General features: G+C 33.7%; 2 protein-coding genes across 3 annotated transcripts; one reads left to right on the top strand and one right to left on the bottom strand.

The window, feature by feature from the left end:
• Positions 1-8160: 8160 nt before the first annotated feature.
• LOC111906019 (uncharacterized) lies at positions 8161-10596 on the top strand. Of its 2 annotated transcripts, none has more exons than XM_023901758.3 (9): positions 8161-8444; positions 8787-8917; positions 9006-9091; positions 9174-9268; positions 9347-9443; positions 9513-9630; positions 9697-9860; positions 9929-10054; positions 10166-10596. In XM_023901758.3, exons 1-9 carry the CDS (start codon positions 8263-8265, stop codon positions 10361-10363), a joined length of 1197 nt encoding a protein of 398 aa, XP_023757526.1. In that variant the 5' UTR covers positions 8161-8262; the 3' UTR covers positions 10364-10596. The 2 variants fall into 2 exon arrangements, with proteins under 2 accessions (XP_023757526.1, XP_023757527.1); XM_023901759.3 differs by having other exon boundaries at positions 8162-8444; positions 9706-9860.
• A 3835-nt stretch (positions 10597-14431) lies between these two features.
• Positions 14432-18653, bottom strand: LOC111906018 (nuclear pore complex protein NUP62). The gene is made up of 10 exons (XM_023901757.3): positions 18368-18653; positions 16652-18071; positions 15978-16065; positions 15771-15849; positions 15492-15614; positions 15303-15380; positions 15121-15224; positions 14948-15035; positions 14747-14857; positions 14432-14668 (listed from the first exon to the last, which is right to left on the bottom strand). The coding sequence occupies exons 2-10, from the start codon at positions 17901-17903 to the stop codon at positions 14573-14575; spliced, it is 2019 nt and encodes a 672-aa protein (XP_023757525.1). The 5' UTR covers positions 17904-18071; positions 18368-18653; the 3' UTR covers positions 14432-14572.
• Positions 18654-19779: the final 1126 nt, after the last annotated feature.

A 19779-nucleotide genomic window follows, 5' to 3' on the forward strand; every position in this document is an offset into this window, starting at 1 on the left:
CCTTGAAAGTTTTCTGTTTTCAGCCCCTCATTGTTTGTAAAATTTACTTTTTCAACCCTTTAATTAAATACTTTCCGGTTTGGTCCTTAAATCAATTTTCTTGACATTTTAACATCAAAAATTAATGAAATTAATATTTTTCAGCATATTTTTCATAGAAAACAGTTTTAGTCCCTGAAATTGCAGTTTTCTCGGTAATAGCCCTTCTTTTTCGCAACTTTGACAATTTTGGCCCAAATTGTAAAATTTTTGCAACTTTGGTCCTTTTTAAATTTAAAAAGCATTTTAAACCTTTGAAAAGGACTTGGAACACTTATAGTCCACTGTTTTACAGAAAAATACAGTTTTGGCCCTCCAAAACAGAAAATCTCGCATAATGGGCCTCATTGGGCCGAAAATGTCATTTTTAGCCCATTAAGCTTGAAATTTATGTTTTTAATCCTCTAAATGAGTATATTTCCAGAAATTGTTTTATTGAAACTGTTTTGACACACCTCATCCATCAGAATTCGTGATATGTCAATTTGGGCCCTTACTTTTGTATTTTTCACATTTTAGGTCCAAAATTTTGTGTTTTTAGCCCAAAGAAATTGTTACTAAACCATTTAGCCATTTTCTAGAAATACTTTGTATGTAGAAATATATTTGATGCTAAAATCATTTAACATAAGGTATATCTCGGTTTTGAGGGGTTTTATGGCTAGATCCAACATTATAACACACAAAAGCATACATATAAGCATGGGAATCATACAAGGCATACAAAACACATATAGATCTACACTTTCACTTGTATTCCCCCCCACAAAACTCATAAAAACAGAAAATAGGGGGTATGAAGCTCACCTTGAGATTTGGATTTGATTTTGATGAAGATTTGAGAGAAGATTTTGGCCCTAGCAACTCCTTGTGGAGATTTTCGAACTTAGATGGTTCTAGGGAGTTAGATCATGAAATAAGGCTATGTAAGAACGAATTCTTAACATTAAGATGAAAAGTAGGCGTTTATACATGATAACCACTTACCAAGAGGTTGAAACCTTGAAGAACACTCTTGAAACAAACACTCACATCCACGATTTTTTATGAGGAAGGAAGAGAGGATTTCCTTGAGTATAAGAGGTAAAGATAAGAGATTATTGTGTTTGAAATGAGAGATGAGGGTGGGAAGAGCCTTATGGCCGTGAATTAGGGGAAGAGAGAAGGAAGAGATAAGGTGTTGCATGGATATATGTGAATGCATTGTTACATGGTGTGTAAATGACTTGGTTATCCTCCAAATAAAAACGATGTGTCATGCATTAAGCTAATTAGCTAATTTCTCCCTTTTTTTTATATAGATAATGGGCCGAGAATTGGGCTAGGAGGAAGGAGGGTGAATTAGTTTGGCCCAATCCTTTCTTTGGTTCGAAATTATGAAGCCCATAAGGAAAATTTTCGGCCCATTGGGATTTTAGGGTAGTTCTCGGCCCAAATAGGTCCATGAGAAAGGTGTGGGTCATTCTAGGCCCATTAAAGCCCAAAATACTATATTTTAATGAATGTGAATTCAAATAAGGCCCAACTTAAGACTCTTAGCTTAAAAGAATTAAGTTAAGGGTTTATCGGCCCATTAGGTCCAATAAGAGAATCATAGTCCATAATGAACTTGAGTCGGGATATATAGGGTTTCCAACCCTTATTTAAACATATGAGAGATATTTGAATGAGAGTGAAGCATGATATTCCTTTAGAGTAAAAGTTATTACACTAGGTGAATGATTGCATGAGAGTAGAATTTCCTCGCAAAAATGCTAGTTGTGACAAATTGGTCCTAGTTGGTCTTTGTCTTATCCAAGACATCACAACTTACCAATTTCAAATGTGCAAGAATAAGAAAACCTTTTCCAAATTCCACATTTGATGAGTGTTATAAACCTACTAAAGACTTGTCACTCAGTTCGCAATCTTGGAGTATGACTCTAAGATTCGATATTGGAACGAAGTATGATTGACTTCTTGATTTAACCATTTCTACAATTCTCGATTCATTTTCTTATACATGCAATTGCACTAAGACTCACTTAGAGGATCAACTGAGACATGGTTCTTAATCATTAAGACCTATCATAAAACACAATAAAAGGTACTCTCCCTTCTTATTAGAATAGAGAAACTTTTATCTTTCTGCCTACTTGATTCTTTTTATTCGTTCTGCTATTCATTGAAACTCTTTCAATTAACTCAGAATTACACTTATTCTTATAAGTATAATCATATTTACTAAACTTTAGTAGATCATGATGAATATATATATATATATATATATATATGTGTGTATATATATATATATATATATTTATCACTCTTGTGGTGGACTAAATCAACGCACAACATAGTGTACTTCATTTTCTAGTCCTTTACTTGACACTTTGTCAAAGAATTAGTCTAATTTCCAAATATGAAATTTCTCATTCATCACGCAACCAAGTTGTATGATTCCAAGTTTCTGTCCAATTGAAACTTGGGCGATGAGAAACTCTCCCTATTTGGTGAATTCTTGACATCTTCACATAATCAAGAATCAAATCCATTATTGCTAATAATAGAAACCTTCAAACATCAATTTTCATACATGCCATTGCAAGGATAAATAAATAAGATAAAATCAAAATTCATTTTATTGCGGAAAAAAGTTATCCTTACAATGCAATTCAATTGAAAAACTATGTTATTACATATTTCTTAACAATCTATTCTAACTCCAAGTGGTAGCTCAAAAATCCAATCTTCAATCAATGCGATCGAAATCCACTTTTTTCACGATTAGATTCAGCTCAATTCTTCCCTTAAGCTTCCTCTCTTTTCTTCGATCCTATAAAACATCAAAATGTAATCTTCTCACATCATGTATTAAGAATCTAGAATAGGAACTTAAAAGAGTTAGTTAATGGATTTTACCTGAAGCAGAGCCATACGTCTTGACTCTCCCATCTCTTAGATCTCTCAGATAGTTAGGGTAGTTTCGTCTCCAATGCCCATTCTCTTGGCAATAAAAGCAAATGGACTCCTTTGGCACAACACATCGGACAATCACAGACTTAGTTCTCTCTGGACTTCCAATGTTGCCAGTGTCTATTGAAGTTTGGGAGTTTGATTCACCAGACAAATTTGCTTGACCAGCACGCCAAATCATTGCTGATTTAGCAGCTATAAGAAAAAAGGTGAGATCAATGAGGGTCACGTCGTGATCCATCATATAGTACTCTCTAACGAACTTACTATATGATTTAGTAAGTGACTGAGGAACCCAGTCAACATCCAACTCACTTGAAATCTCGACACCCAACATGCTTAACCTATCAATGTGTGACTTCATCTCTAAGACGTGTGCACACACAAACTTTCCATCTTCATACTTAATTGCCAATAGGGCTTGAGTGAGCTTGAAATTTTCAAGCCTTTGAACTTGTGGGTTAGGGAGAACAATTGGAGGAGGTGGAGGAAGTGAAGCATGATCTCTTGTTCCTCGATCGTATCGTGGAACATCATCTTCATTTGGAAAGCTTGTTCCATGGGATTTGGGAAGACCATGATTGTCAGAACTAGACATCTACAAAACGGGAGAAAATCCAAGTTAAGTTGATTAGAATTCTTGATGTAACACCCAAATGAAACACCAAGGCTAGGATCCAACACAATATTATACAACCTAGAAGAGGGATGCCGTAATCTAGTCGCAAAATATTTGAAGGTAGGTAAATGACGATTTACCAATTTCCACCATGAAAAACGAAAAAGAAGTTTAAGTTTTAAATGAATTGAAACTCCTAGATCTTATGAGATTCATTGAACTTTTCAATGACATGTTTAATCTCGATTATGCCCTTCTATTTGTGACTGGGATGCCGAGGATCACAAATAAGGTATGAATAACCATACGAATCACGTGGTGCACCCAATGCTACTATCACCTAATCAATGTGTTGGTTAGCCACACACGCTCCATTGATCTATGATAAGCATCGAGCCACCCTTCGCCACCAATGTCATCCCTAAATTAGTGTGTCGGTTAACCACACACGCTCCACTAACGTTTGACAATGGTACGAAGTGTAATTCCATGGGTTAGCATACAATTTCACATTTTGCCTAAAGTAACTATGATTTGGGAATTTGTATAAGCATTTAGTTACTTTGTACTTCATTATACTTGTAATGGAAGGTTTATGTCATATCCTACCCGTTCGGCTAACGACCCTCCACTAGTCAAGAGTGCGGTGGGTAAGAGTGGATACCCATTCAATCGTCATTTTATAGGCAATTTCCTTAAACACCCCTTATAGACCAGCTTCGTGAATGAGGCCTACTAACGGTAAAACTGACTGTTTACTCATACATATATATAATATTAGACTTTTAATGTTATATATAGTATAGGGTGTATTTTACACTTTTAAAATACTAGGTGGTTTAATTTAGTAAATTATACTTTTAATTTAATTAAATGTAAACCAAAACTTTATGGGTTTATTAAATCTCTTTTAATTATACACTTTAATTAATTAATAAAACCATAAGGGTGTGATTTGAACTTGTCAAATTACAAGGGTTTTAGAATTTAAAATTTAAAATTAAGACTTTTAACTAATTTTAAAATCCAAAACTTGAGGGCAAACTTTGAAACTTTTCAAAACATGATGGTTCAACTATTTAAATTTCAAAACTAAAACTATTAAGCTCAAATTTAAACTATGAAACCTAAAGGGTTAATTTGAAACTTTTCCAAACTTTATCAAGAACATTCTAGATCACAAAATTCAAATAAGGCAATTATCTCATTTTGACCTAGTCCAATTTCTTGCAAGATAATTCACCAAATAATTCAAATAATTAAATTTTATCATATAAGGAAATAATTATTTAATTAATATGAAGTTATCTTTTATTTTGGCAAGGATAATCACCCAATATCATAAAAATCTGATTTATATCAATAAAAAATGTTTTGGTAACTATCCCACAGCTAAAGGAGCACAAAATCCCGAAATTACCTCTTTCTGACGAGCTGACTCGTCGAGTTAAGCATGGACTCGTCGAGTTCACCATGGACTCGGCGAGTCCAGCCCCCAGAAACTCTAATTTTCGATTTTAAGCATGAATAATCAACCAAAGCATCAAATACATCAAACAAACAGCCCTAGGCTCTGATACCACTGATGGGGTTTGAGCAAAACATCAATCCTATGGTGTACATGCAAACCCTAATAGCTTTTGGATCTAGTTTGTCTAATGAATATGCAATTGAATATCCAAAGCTATAAACCTAGATCTATCAAATAAGGACTTAGTAATTACCTTTGATTGTTATATTGCAATAACAATCAATTCGTTGCTTTGATTGGCTTTAGAAAGCTTAGTGTCTCAAGTGTTACACCTCTAATGGAGTCACAAACACCACTAAGCAACTTGGATGAAGAGGAAAAGAGAGGAGGCTGCCCAAAACGTCTAGAAACCCTAAAGGAACTCTTAGCCACGTTTTTGGGGCATAGGGGCCCTTTATATACATGTAGGCTATTAGGGTTTTCAACTAGGAAACCCTAATTTGACTGCTTAGGCCCTAAGCAGCCCATGGATCCCTTTCTTTAGAGTCATGGACGAAATCTTATGGGCTTCCCCATAAATTTCGTCCACTCCACTCTATGGAGTCCATTAGCCCACTCTTGTAATTATCTTATAATTACAATTCCAGTCCCTTAAGTTTAATTAATCTCTTTTAGCCACAAAATTAATTCTTAATTAATTATTGACTAATATTAATTAAACAATATGATTTATCCTTTAATATATTATACTCATAATATATTAATAATTCATATTTAAACCTTTCTCTCCTTAAATCATTCTACATATTGCTATGGTGAAGGCAAGCCAAAATGGCCATGCTCATAATCGGGTCAAGTACATACCAAAATAGTTATGGACTTAGACACTAATCCAACAGATATGTCTTGGAGGATCTTGGTTTATGTGATAAACAACTTTTGATAAATAAATTGTATTAATGTTGATACTTGAGATATTCGAGAATTATGACATGTGATTTTTATGTTTAAAATTGAAAAATCTATTTTGAAAAAAATGGTGTTACATAAACTTACCAAGAGTATAATGCTTGAAGAAAGCTTCTTGAAACTCACTACAAACTCACGAATTTTTGGAGGGAGAGATAAGATATTTCTTGAATGTTGGAGAGGAGATATGTTTTAAATGAAATGGGGGTATGGAGGTGGAAGGATGGGCCGATTTAAGGGGAAGAGGGAGAGGGAATCAAGCATTGTTACATGGTGGTTAATCCCATTTTTCATAGAAGTATGTAGGATAACCACATTGTTGTTTGTTGTACATTAATGAGGTGTCACCATTTTTGTATCCAATGTAAGTTTTTTCTTATCAAAACCGATCGGGTTTATGGAAAGAAGGAGGAAATAGTCTTGGGTTTTTATGTATGACTGAGAAGGAGGTGTCACCTGACACTTTGAATACAAATTGACTATATTTTCAACAGAGTGGTCCATGTTAAAGATAACAACAATATTCATAAGGCAACACATGAAGGAAAAGAGCACTACAATTTTATATTTTCACGAAAATGTTTTTCTTAGTAAGAAACCTTCTAAACTCTAAGTAATTTCAATATCACATACTGTATTGAATCCGATAACTAAATCAGAATACGAACAAGCATAAATAACAAGCATATAAATTGTCAACTTAATTTTGGTAATACAGAAAAGCAAAAGTGAAATATGATCTAAAAAACCGAAGAAATGCAGAAAAATAAAAACCTCTGTTTAGGCAAGTTCTAGTGGAGGAAAATTGAGACCGATATCGAGAGTTAGGGATAGTCTGATAGACTAAGGTCAAGTGTTTCAGACGTAAGTACAGCGATCGAGACCATATGCACTTTTCATATTGTTTGCACTTTGAATTCTTAATCGACAAAGGATCTTCTTCTTCGTTCAGGTCTTCAATCCACATAGGAGGCTGAGAAGAAGTCGACAATTATGGTGTACTCTGGGGAATAAATTGACGAAGGATAAAACGATTCAAAATCAAAGCATCTTCAGTGGATTTTTTTCTACGAAGAACGTGAGATCAAGGAGTGTGGCGGTCGACAGAGGTAGAGGTGGCCGATGAATGGAGGAGGGAGGCGATCGACGACGATTGATGGATGAGGCAGTCATCTTTATCGTCAATGAAGAACGTGAGAGGGAGAGAGATTTGATGATGAACAGAGAGAGATAGTATAAGGAAAGGGTTTGATAGGATCAGGCATAAGTTTTCTATCCCTAAAATGCCCTCTAACAAATTGAAATAAGATACCCAATGCTTTTTATTTCCAAGTTTTTACAAAAATGTCACAAATCATTTTGACCCTCTATTATTTTGATCTAACGGTCCTTGTTTGGTTATCGGGAAAGTACAGGTTCTCAAATGATCATTCATCTCTCTCTCTCTCTCTCTCTCTCTCTATATATATATATATATATATATATATATATATATATATATATATATATATATATGAGAGAGAGATTTTCATATATGTCCTTCATAAAATTTCAAAATGTCATATATGTCCTTTTTAATGATCAAAATATCATATATGTCTTCTTAAATATCAAAATATTGTATGTGTACTTTTTTAAACATTAGAATATCAATGGTAATATCTAAAATATCATCCATCTACAACATGATATTTTAATGTTTAAAAAAGTACACATACAATATTTTGATATTTTTAGAATATCGGGAAAGTACAGGTTCTCAACATGTCTTCTTAAGATAATGGAATGTAAGGATAATATGGTTAATTTTTTAATTTTTATAATAATTCTAAGGTCTAAAAATGATTATAAAATATTAAAAACGTTATAAAAAGGATTTGGGTAAATATGATATTTTAAAGGTTTATACAAGATAAATATGATATTAAAAAATTAAACTATATTTTGAAGTTTAATAAGATATATGAAATTCTATATGCGTATGTAACTTGTAACTGCTTCTCCGTCAGCATCCACGGTAGCTTCTCCAAGTGGAAAACGGAGTAGGGATCATGAAGACGAGGTTTATAAAGCAATAATAATGAAAAGTAATTTTATTTTGAAAGATGTTTTTACGCGTTGAGGAAAGTCAAGTAGTCAAAGTTACTGTAGTTGCACGACCCCCTTTTTCTACAGTACATGGTGGGTTGTTTAGCGATGAGATAATGCCATGGAAGCAAAGCTGTCGTCGGTAGCTAAGACCCTAAAACCTTCCCCAATACAGCAACTATCTTATCTAGCTGAACGTAGCAACGCCATTAACCTCGCCGAAGGCTTCCCTGATTTTCCGGCACCTCCCAATATCAAGGCCGCCGCCGTCTCCGCTATCACCTCCGATTTTAACCAATACAGGTCTGTTAGCTTCCACTTGTTCCAGAATTTTATCCCTAATTTTATGTTCTTTTGGCCGAATTCATCATTTTTTTAATCGGGAGTTGGTTTCAGTTTCATACACAACGACCAACGTTCAAAATAGTCCTAAAATTGGGGGATAGTGAGTATCTCATTAACTCGTTTTCTTCTGTCTTAAAATCACGACCACTTTTTACCCAACATTCCAAACAAGTTATTGCAACTCTTGTTTAAACGCAAATCCCAACACTTGTTTATACTGTAATTTCAGCTTTCATATAATGTAATGCGCTCTACACAGACATATGAACTGACATTTTTTTTTGCAAATTGTAATTGAAGGCATGTTCAGGGAATATGTGATCTGGTTGCGGATAAAATGAAGCAAATGCATGGCTTAGATGTTGATCCTTTAACAGACATTGCCATTTGCTGTGGTCAGACCGAGGCTTTCGCTGCCACAATGTTTGCAAGCATGTCTACTGAAAACTTTCCTAATAATCCCCTTATACTCATTCAAAAACACGAATAAAAAATATTATGTTATGTTTTGTTTTGCAGTACTTAACCCTGGGGATGAAGTAATACTTTTTGATCCTTGTTTTGAAACGTATGAAACATGTATTTTAATGGCTGGAGGAGTCCCTGTAAGTTTTGGGTGCTACAGTATAATTTTTGTGAAAATGAAATATGATGAATGAATGAATCTTGAATCTTGAATCTTAACAGGTGTATGTAGCCCTGGAGCCACCTTATTGGAGACTTGACGAGGTCAAACTTTCAGATGCTTTTACTGCAAAGACAAAAGCTCTGGTACTGAATAGGTAGGTGTATTATAATATGTTTCTGAATTTGGAATTTTATATATTTTTATAGTTTTGAATTTGGAATTTTATACACAGTCCTCACAACCCAACTGGAAAAGTTTTTAACATGGAAGAGCTACAGATGATTGCTGGATATTGCATAACAAAGGATTGTATAGCCGTTACAGATGAAGTATGATATAAGTAACTTTTAATTATATACATGAATGTGAATCTGTTTTATTTGAAAATGTTTGTGCAGGTGTATGAACATATAACATATGAGAATGAAAAACCTCATATAAGCCTGGCCTCACTACCAGAAATGCAAACCAGAAGCATCATCACGTCTTCTTTGTCCAAAACATATAGTGTCACAGGTGGGTGGGTTTGTCTTTTTAATTCACATTTTGGTTTGGGTGTTTTGTTTGACTAAGTTTGACCAGCTACTACAGGGTGGAGGGTGGGGTGGGCCATAGGTCCATCTTGCATTGCGTTTGCAATCAGAAACATTCATGCGAAACTTACAGATTCAGCCCCTGCCCCATTTCAGGAAGCTGCCTTGGCTGCATTAAAAAGTCCACCAGAGTACTATAAATCATTGAGAAAAGTAAGGATTTTTGAAATGTAGGTTTTCCTAGTTTTTGACAATAATGTAGTTGGTGTGTTGGGAGTTAGGATTATGAAGGAAAAAGAGATTTTGTGTTCAAGTTGCTTGGAGATGTGGGCTTTCAGGTTCAATTTATGCCAATGGGTTCCTTTTTCATATTTGCAGCGCTTCCAGATACTTGCAAACTTATGGACGTATGTGAAATAATCCATTCTATTATATTATACTACAGTATTAAATAGCATCTTGTTATTTTTTACAGTATGTTTTAACTTTTAATTAATTATGATGGATGGATTTTTCAGGTTGAATTTGTGGAGGAATTGATAAAAGAAGCTGGAGTTGTGGCTGTTCCTGGATGCGGGTTTTTCCATACAAGTTCAGAGAAGCATAATAATAGATATATCAGATTTGCTTTCTGTAAAGGTCATGCTACTTTGACTTCTGCTGCTCATAACATCCAACAGCTACTTGATGCATCAGGGCGCCTCAACCTTCTTTGAATTCGTTATGGGGAATTTACCAATATAATATTCACTGTGTTTTTTGTTTTTTGTCAGATTAACATCTTTACTTGTTAGTCGTTAGAATATAGAAAAATGCCCCAAAATGTGCAAGACTTGTTTTTTTTTTTCAGGGCAATGCCACTTTGCATTTTAATTTATGAATTAAGCTGGTCGATGTCATTGATTTTGTATAATTTTGTAAATTCGATTGCATAATTGATGTTGGCAGATGTGATCATAAATTTATAATATTAACAAATAAATGGGAAAACATTTAGTAAGTTGTACACATTCAAATATACTTCATTCCTTTTAACTTACTTGCCCTACGCTACTAGAAAATAGGTAATATAGTACCCCACATCTAATGCGGTCGTAATGAAAATCGTATTATAAAAGGAGTTAATACACACATCTGATATGGTTAATTAGGCGTAATAGAGACTAAATCAAATACGCCTGTTTTGAATCAATTACGCCTCATTTTGAATCCATTTTCTCGTGTTTTGACCAAAAGTCTACAAAATACTACAATTTCTTTGCAAATGAAATGGCATTTACAACGGGTGAAACACCTCCATCGGCCGTATGCGGAAATGCCGAGGGGTGACAACGATATATAGATTACCCAAATCACAGAGCTCAAACTTTAAATAATTGTGTATTAATAATGATGTTTATTATATGGGATAAATAAAAGAAACATATCTATCTTCAAGCTGCTTGTCTTTCCTTGCGTTGATCTCTACTCCATCATAGCAATACATGCGATTTTGAAAATGTAAACTTGATGTTGGTGAGTTCATAGGTTTAAATAAACTCATTAGAAAACTTTTTAGGAATTTTTACAATGATTATGATCATTTTTCTTATATTCCTTGTTTCTTAGATTTTACTATGTTGTATCTTCTAAAGTTCATGTATATTGAATCTTAGAGGTTTTCTGAATACTTTGTCCTTTAAGGTTCTATATTATTTTTCCTAATTTATAATACATTTTTAGGTTATTTTATCAATTATATCTTACTATCTTTATAGGATATTTTATCAATTTTATCGTACTATCTTTATAGGATAGTTTATCAATCTTATCTTACTATCTTTATATGATATTTCATTAATCCTATATTACTATATTAATTACTCGAAGAAGTCCCTTTAGGTATTCGAATCTATAAGGTTTTCATGATGTATTACCATGAGTCCCATAATATACGTTGTAGACTATAATTTCCCCCGTACGAAGCTTCATCGGACGTCGAATAATGAAACCTTATATAAAGAAAGTTATCATGTCGGGATTGTAGCTAGCAATCGCACGTGAGGGTGTCAACCCCCGTATATATCTATACATATCTCTCTGGCTCTCGTATAATTAATGATTATAGGTTTGAGGTGGTCGAATTCAACCAGGGCTATTGGACATGGTCCATTCTTCGCATTACGTTTTTATGTCTTCTCAGTTAGTGCATCGTCAAAATACTTATAACGAGGCAACTTTAGAGCTTGGTGAATAAGCTCGGTCTAATTGTGTGGCATCCGATACCAAAAACGTATAAACCTCAAATTTCACTTGTAATATGTCTAAGATACTAAGTGAAATTGTTAGAGTTTAAGCCATATCTTTGAAAGGTTGAAATTCTTATAAAACGATGACTCAGAGGATAAAATGGTAAATAAGTGTGCAAAGCATTGAGGTAGTGTACAAATTATACTACATGTTATAACAAGCAATATGATGATAAAAAGTTAAACGCTCTCTCCCTTTATATAGTTTATTTATTTATAAGAAAAATGGGTGGAGCGGGAGGAGGCTATTTCCATGGTTATGGGATGGGCGTGGGAGGAGAGAAAAAAAAGATGTGTGTTGGGTGGAATGAGAGAGAAACCATTATGTTCCGTTTAGCCTTAGGTTGTTATGATGTGTAAGATAAATATTAGTTTATAAACTAGTTTTAAAGAAAAAACCATTATGCACAACCATGTTTCAATGAGCTTTTGAAAAGTTTTTAAATTTCTCTAAAATATATGTTTTATTAAAGAATAAAAGAGTTATTCCTTATTTTTACTATATTTTTTTAATATCCGTACATCTTTTCATTGTAATGCTTATTTTTAAGAAAAAACGGTAATATTTTAAAATTGTAGGTTGGGCAAGAAAAAAATATATATTTATTTTACTCTCGTTATTGTTGATTATATATAAATTGACATATTTTAAATTAAACCTGAAATAAGGATGATAGTGGGTCTGAACCGACCTGGATGAACCCGAAACAGGAAACCAAAAAATGAAATTTAATAGAACCGGAAACCGGACCGATATATATGAACCAATTCCAGTTCAAAAAATCTGGTTACAGGTCAAGGACCAGACAAATTGGATCTAAAATCGAAAAATCCGGAAATATCAAAACATATAGGTTGGAACCGGGTAAAATGGGTAACAGGAAAATCTCAAAACCCAAAAAAAACCATAATTTTTTTGGTAGTTACTTAGTGGGTTGATATCATTCTTTTATAACAAGTTAACAATACATCTCATTTGTGGAATGGAGTAATAATTGACTTCCAATTCAAACCATTTTATTGGTTTGAACTTTTAAAATTTCCAAATTTGATATCACAACTTCGAGGAAATGTAAGTCATTGAATATAAAACCAAAAATTATAACGTTATAGTGTACAATCATGTAAAAACTCTAAGCTATATGTTAAAAAAAATTATATGTCAATCCGATTTGAAACGAATGAGATGCATGTTTTAAATTTTTTACATAATACAAAATACCAAAAAAAAAATGTTGAAAAGCTGAAAATTTCCAACTTTTATATCCGAAATTTGGAGGACTCTAGGTAATTGAATATGAACCCTAAAATTATAAAATTATATTCTAAAATTATCTATAATCTCTAAATTATACGTAGAAAAAACTGTATGACAATCCATTTTCAAATGAATAAGATATGCATAATTTACTTTTTTTCACATAATACAAAATACAAATATCTAATAAAACTTAAAATTTCAAAGGTAGTGTGCTAAAATACTAACAAACTACTAAATCGTTTTATTTATAAATTATATATATATATATATATATATATATATATATATATATATATATATATATATATATATATATATATATATATATATATATATATATATATGAAAAAACAAACCATGGGTTAAAAAAACAAAGGAAAGGACCAAGTGTCTTTTTTTTTTTTTTTGTATATATTAATATGGCCTATTACATGGATAAAAAAGGCCAAATTGTAAAAAATATATATATATATATATATATATATATATATATATATATATATATATATATATATATATATATATTATATTATCATAAAAATTCGATTTTGACACCGATTTATTATTATTATTATTATTTGCAATTATGTCATTATATTTACAATTTTGTTGCAATATCAACCAAATGATCAGTTTTCCATGTTCTCTCGGTAACCACTTTTCCGAAATGCAATAAAGGCACTAAGTTTATCAAAATTTCAATTTTGACACCAAGTTTCAAATTACAAGAAAGTCACTATATTACGACAAAAATTTGATTTTGACACAAAAAAAAATTTAATTATATCATTACATTTACAATTTTGTTGCAATATCAACAAACTAACCGATTCAAGAGATGTTACTGTGGTTTAAAAGTTTGATTTGTACAACAAATAAATAAAATTTGTTCTAATGGTTCAAACTCACTTATAATTTAGTAAAAGGGGCATAATCACCATTTTATGAGATTATTGTAGTTTAAAAGCTTAATTTGTACAACAAGTAAATGAATACCCCTGTAATGTCCATTTGGTGGTTCAAACTCACTTGTCATTCAAGAACCAAGTTACTTATCAATTTCAGAAAAATGAATACCTTTTTCTCCTCCCAAACCCTAACATATAACTGACACATGACCTATTTTCTAAACAAAAAACGTATCATCATTTAACATGTTAAAGATGAAGAAACTACAACTCAAATCCATTGGAGATGAAACATTAAGGAATGAAAGAATATAAAAACTAGTGAAGTTGATGATGTAAAAAGTAACATTAGCAAATAGCATGTTCACGATAATCGGGTTATTGTTTTCACATATCCAAATTTCTTAATAAGAGTAATAATTTTTTTTACTGTTAAGCAAGAAGCAGAGAGAAAGAACAGTAAGAGATTCAGCGAGACAGCCAAAATTTTGGGGCCATGAGTTCCCGGTCAGCAGCAGATCCTTGCTTGGCCAGCTTTTGAATACGCGAAGAGAATTCTTCAGCCTGTTTATATTATATTTATAATTTATTTATTAAAATATATTATTTTTGTAATTACAAAATGAAAAATATAAATACAACCTTTTCGTCGATCCACATTAATGAACTGAGTTGATTGTTAAGGATCCGAACCACCACATCCAGTGGGGCCATACCCATACCCATACCATCACTTGCTTCAACTTCTCCCGCCTATTAAACATATTCAAATTAATCATTTTTTTTTTACTTTTCAAAGCTGCTTTTTGCGTTGCCAAATAAATAAAAATAAAGACAAATAACCTGATTGGCATTAAGAGTCTGAATAACCGACTTTATTTGTTCAGTCATCTGTTCCATTTCTCTCTCTATGAATTCAGCCTGCTCATACCTGAAATTTACCAGATGAAACTATTAACAAGCGCCTTGTTTGTAATGTGCAAAAGACGTAAATGCCCTCGACTCCAGAAACTTACATTGCATCTCTGGTTGAAGCTGCTTCATCATCAAGAAGTAAGCCATGTTCATCTTTGTATATTCGCTCAGCTTCTTCTTCCACACTTTGTAACGACTTGTCAACCTAACAACAACAATTTATTTATTTAACTATTATACCAATTTACAACTACTACCCCTCCCTCACTCAGTATCATAATACCTCTTGCTGATGAGTCTCGATAAGTTCCAGCTGGCGCTCAAGGTTTGATTGGGTCTCAACAACTTTAGCAACTTCTGCCTGTTTGTTTTGTTTATAAACAAAATTCAAAATCAAAAAATAAATAAAAAAGAGCTATTTTTTCATTTCCACTCTTGAATTTATTTAAGTTTAAGAATAAAAAAAAGTGACCTCAAGTTTAAGAAGAACATCCCGGTTGTGCAAGATTCTCCTGTCCCAGTCAGCAATTGCATTAGCTTGCTTCCGGAACTTTCCGGTTCTTTCCTGGAGCTCCACATTCCACTCCTTGATGATCTTTAAATCCAAAATAATAATTGTCATGATGTGCTCCTCAAATTTCACAATACATTGCATCTTTCTAACATTAACTAATATTATAGGCAGGCAGGCTGTTAACATACTTTATTTTTGCATTATATTTATAATTATAGGACTTTGTTTAAGATGTACCTCCTCAACAGTCTTTCCAGTAATTTCAGATGGTAACTTTGGTGCAGGGACAACAGCTGTGCTCACACTCGTACTTGTCCTGCAGACAACTTATTTATTTATTTTTTTAAATCTCTAGGATAGTATGATAAAGATGATCTTTATCACTTGAATTAAAAAAATTTATATATATTTTTTGAGATACTGTGGTGATGAGTGATGACTGACCCGCTACTGGAAGCTACAACAAGTGAGGATGATGTTTGAGCAGTAGTGGTTGTAATGGTTGAAGTGGTTGTTGTGGCTGCAGGAATACCTTCAGACACAAACAACAAAAGAGTTCATACAATACAGAATATATATATATATATATATATATATATATATATATATATATATATATATATATATATATTATGGCCTAAAAATAAAATCATTCGATTTTTTTTGGGAGACACACCTCTCAAATGTGGAAATAAACAAGTTAGATTCAATTTGTTCATCAATGCCATTGCTACAATGCTACTATGAGCTCGACACAATCTAAAGGGATGTCTATAAAGTAACAATAACCAGTTTTGAGAGTGTCTAGGTTTCTCATAACTTAGAATCAAAATGATCAGAATTTGGTTAAGCACATAAAATGGGTAACAAGTTGCCAAGAATAAACTGATTACCGACAAATACTAAATACCTAAATTATCCTTAAGCAAGCAAGCACCTGATTATCTCAGTGGCTACTTCTAATTGTTGAAATCACAATCATCACTATGAAAAAAAACAACAAAACAATGGCTAAAGATAACCTACAAATCGTTATTATATGAACTCACATGCAACGATTCAATACTGTCCATTAACTTCAAACCAGAAACTAAAGATAATTATACTAACAAACTCACCAAACAAAGATGAAGCAGCTGTAGATTGCGGTTGGGAAGATGGGGTAGTAGCAGCTGTAGTCTTAGAGGAAGTTTGAAATCCCAAAAAAGAACTTGAAGTTCCGGAAGAAGAAGCACCAATGGCAGGGCTTGCGAAACTGGGAACAGATCCAGTAGCTGGTGTAGCACTAGATGAAGATGTAACAAATGAAGGGAACGACAGAGTGCTACTGGCAGATGTGGAAGCACTAGAAGTAGTCGTTGTAGCTACTGTCGTAGAAGCAGTTTTTGTATTTAAAGCCAGCCCCGTAGATGATTGAGCCGCAGAAGAGGCTGTTACATTCGCAAAAGAGAAGCTAGAGGTGGGGCTTGACGATGAACCAGCAGACAAAGTGGTAGTAGATGGCGCGGCTGAACTGGAGGCAAACGAAAACGAGGGTGCAGAGGCGGTTGCACTTGGAAATGAGAAACCCGGAGCTGAAGCAGCGGAAGAAGTGACTGAGCTGGAGCTCGAAGCGTTGAGGAACGAAAACCCTGGTGCTGCAGATGAAGCCGGTGGTGTTGTAATTGAACTTGACATTGAGCTAGATGATGATGCACCAAAATTAGAAAAAGAAGGGGCTGCTGATGAAGAAGCTGAGCCAAATAAATTAGGTAAAGATGGGGCTGATGATGATGAAGCAGCCCCAGATGACGCTGAAGAAAAAATTGGAGTTGATGTTCCAGAAGTAGATGATGATCCAAATAAGCCTGTAGAAAAAGGCGAACTAACCGCAGTAGGTGTAGTTGTGCTTGAAGCTGAAGCTGAAGAAGCCCCAAATATGCTACCGGATCCAAAAGTGGAAGTAGAACCGAATAAACTTGTAGTGGTGGTGGTAGTGCCACTAGAACTAGAACTTGATCCAAACAAACCAGATCCACCAAACGGTGATGCCCCGGCAGGAGACGATGTACCGAACAGTGTAGAGCCGGTTGCAGCAGCGGAAGAAGCCCCGAAACCAAAAGTTGGTGATGGAGCGGAGGCGGAGGGTGCAGCGGAAGACGGCGTAGAAGATGACGAAGATGCAAACGAAAACCCAAACGAAGGAGTTGACGATGAAGGCGCTCCGAATGTCGGATTTGAGGATGTAGATGAACCAAATAGCGAAGGGGATGAGGCAGGGTTTGAGAATGAGAACGGAGATGGAGATGAAGACGATGCAAATGAAAACGGTGATGGGGATGAAGATGATGAGGAGGTTGATAAACTGGTAGAGAAGGAGAAGCCCGACATTGTTGATACTTCTCTCTTTCTATAAATCCAATTGAAATTTCGAATGAAAAATGGGAGGGACGATAAGGGTTTATGCCTTTATAGTGCGTGCCTGATCAAAGGTTTTATTAGATCCGGATTCTAAAGCGGGCCGGGTCGATACCAATTATCCCTTCAATAACTCCCAAGCTGAACAAAGAAAAACAACATATACATCAGTAGACTACAAAGAGGAAGAAAAAAAAAAACGCAAACAATGACTTTGCCTCCAATCTTTTACAGATAAACTACACAAAGCAAATAAGCAACAAATAGATAAATTAACTGCCCACATAGCAAAAATAGTTGACAACTTAACATACACAACTATAGATCGGTAGACAGGTGGAGAACATTCAATGAATCCATGGTATAAAGGGAGTTACACCACAAACATTCCATGAATCCATCTAATACAAACAATATCATCTGAAATCGGAACTTACATTTAACAGAGTAACAGGTGGAGAAGTGAGCGTTCGGAATCAGAGATGTGATAGCCGGAGTCGGGGTTTGTGACAGCCGAAGACGGAGACGTGTGCGTTGTAGCCGGAGAGGTGTCGCAGACTCGTAGCCGGAAATGTTGTCGCAGACTCGCAGCCGGAAATGGTGTGGTGGTCGTCGTCTCGCCGGTCGGAGTTGGATGCTGGATGCTTTCAGGTGAGCGTTTAGCAGAGGCAGCAGCGTGAGGGAGGCTAGGGCAAAAGGGCAAAAACGATGGAAAATACTCAATTGAGAAGTCCCGCTCAGTTCTAAAAGACTCATTTTTATAGTTATTTTTATTTTATTTTTTAATATTTAATATGTTAATAATTAATTAAAAATTGTATATAATATATACATCCTTTTTTTCTTAATGTTATTTAATATTATATTATTTTTTAAAATATTAATAGATGATGAAATTTTAATTTAATTTTATATTGTATTGTATTTTTTTAAAATATAATTAAATAAAAAAATTTGTAACTTCTTTTTAAATCTATTTATTTTTTCAAACAAAAAATTTTAATAGAATAAAATGTTACAAATCTAATCGATAAGCGGATTAGATACTAATCCAATTATTCCAAGGGAAATGGACTTAATAAGGTAATTAACTTTTCGGTTTGTTCACATCTGGGTAACTATCTTTTTTTTGTACACATTTAGGTAACAAACTTTTTGTAAGTGTTCACATATGACCATTATGACCGGCTGTAGCAGGTTATATCCGGTCATAACCAGTCATAATGGTCATACGTGAACACTTCTAAAAAGTTTGTTACCTAGATGTGTACAAAAAAAGATAGTTACCCAGATGTGAACAAACCGAAAAGGTAACAGTAAAATACGCGAATGGTCCCTGTAGTTTGGGTAATTTGTGCGTTTGGTCCATAACTTATTTTTTAACTTAGACGATCCTTACTATTTATTTTTGTTGTGTATTTGGTCCCTGTGCTACCTCAAAAGATTATTGTGGCACCCAATTTAAATTTCTCAAATGTGGTTTCAGATTTAGGGTGAGGAGATGCAGATATATGGGGTCTATTAATTTTTTTAATATATAAAAAATAAATACATAAATAAGAAAAAAAAATAAAAAGGGCACACTAGTCTTTTGAGGTAGGACAGGGACCAAATGCACAACAAAAATAAATAGTAGGGATCATCTAAGTTAAAAAAATAAGTTATGGACCTAACGCACAAATTACCCAAACTACATAGATCATTCGTGTATTATACTGTTACTTTTTCTGTTTGTTCACATCTGGGTAACTATCTTTTTTTGTACACATCTAGGTAACGAACTTTTTGAAAATGTTCACATATGACCATTATGACTGGTTATGACCGGATATAACCTGCTACAGCCGGT

Source organism: Lactuca sativa, chromosome 7 (assembly GCF_002870075.4).
Source record: "Lactuca sativa cultivar Salinas chromosome 7, Lsat_Salinas_v11, whole genome shotgun sequence".
NCBI classification, from domain to species: domain Eukaryota; kingdom Viridiplantae; phylum Streptophyta; class Magnoliopsida; order Asterales; family Asteraceae; genus Lactuca; species Lactuca sativa.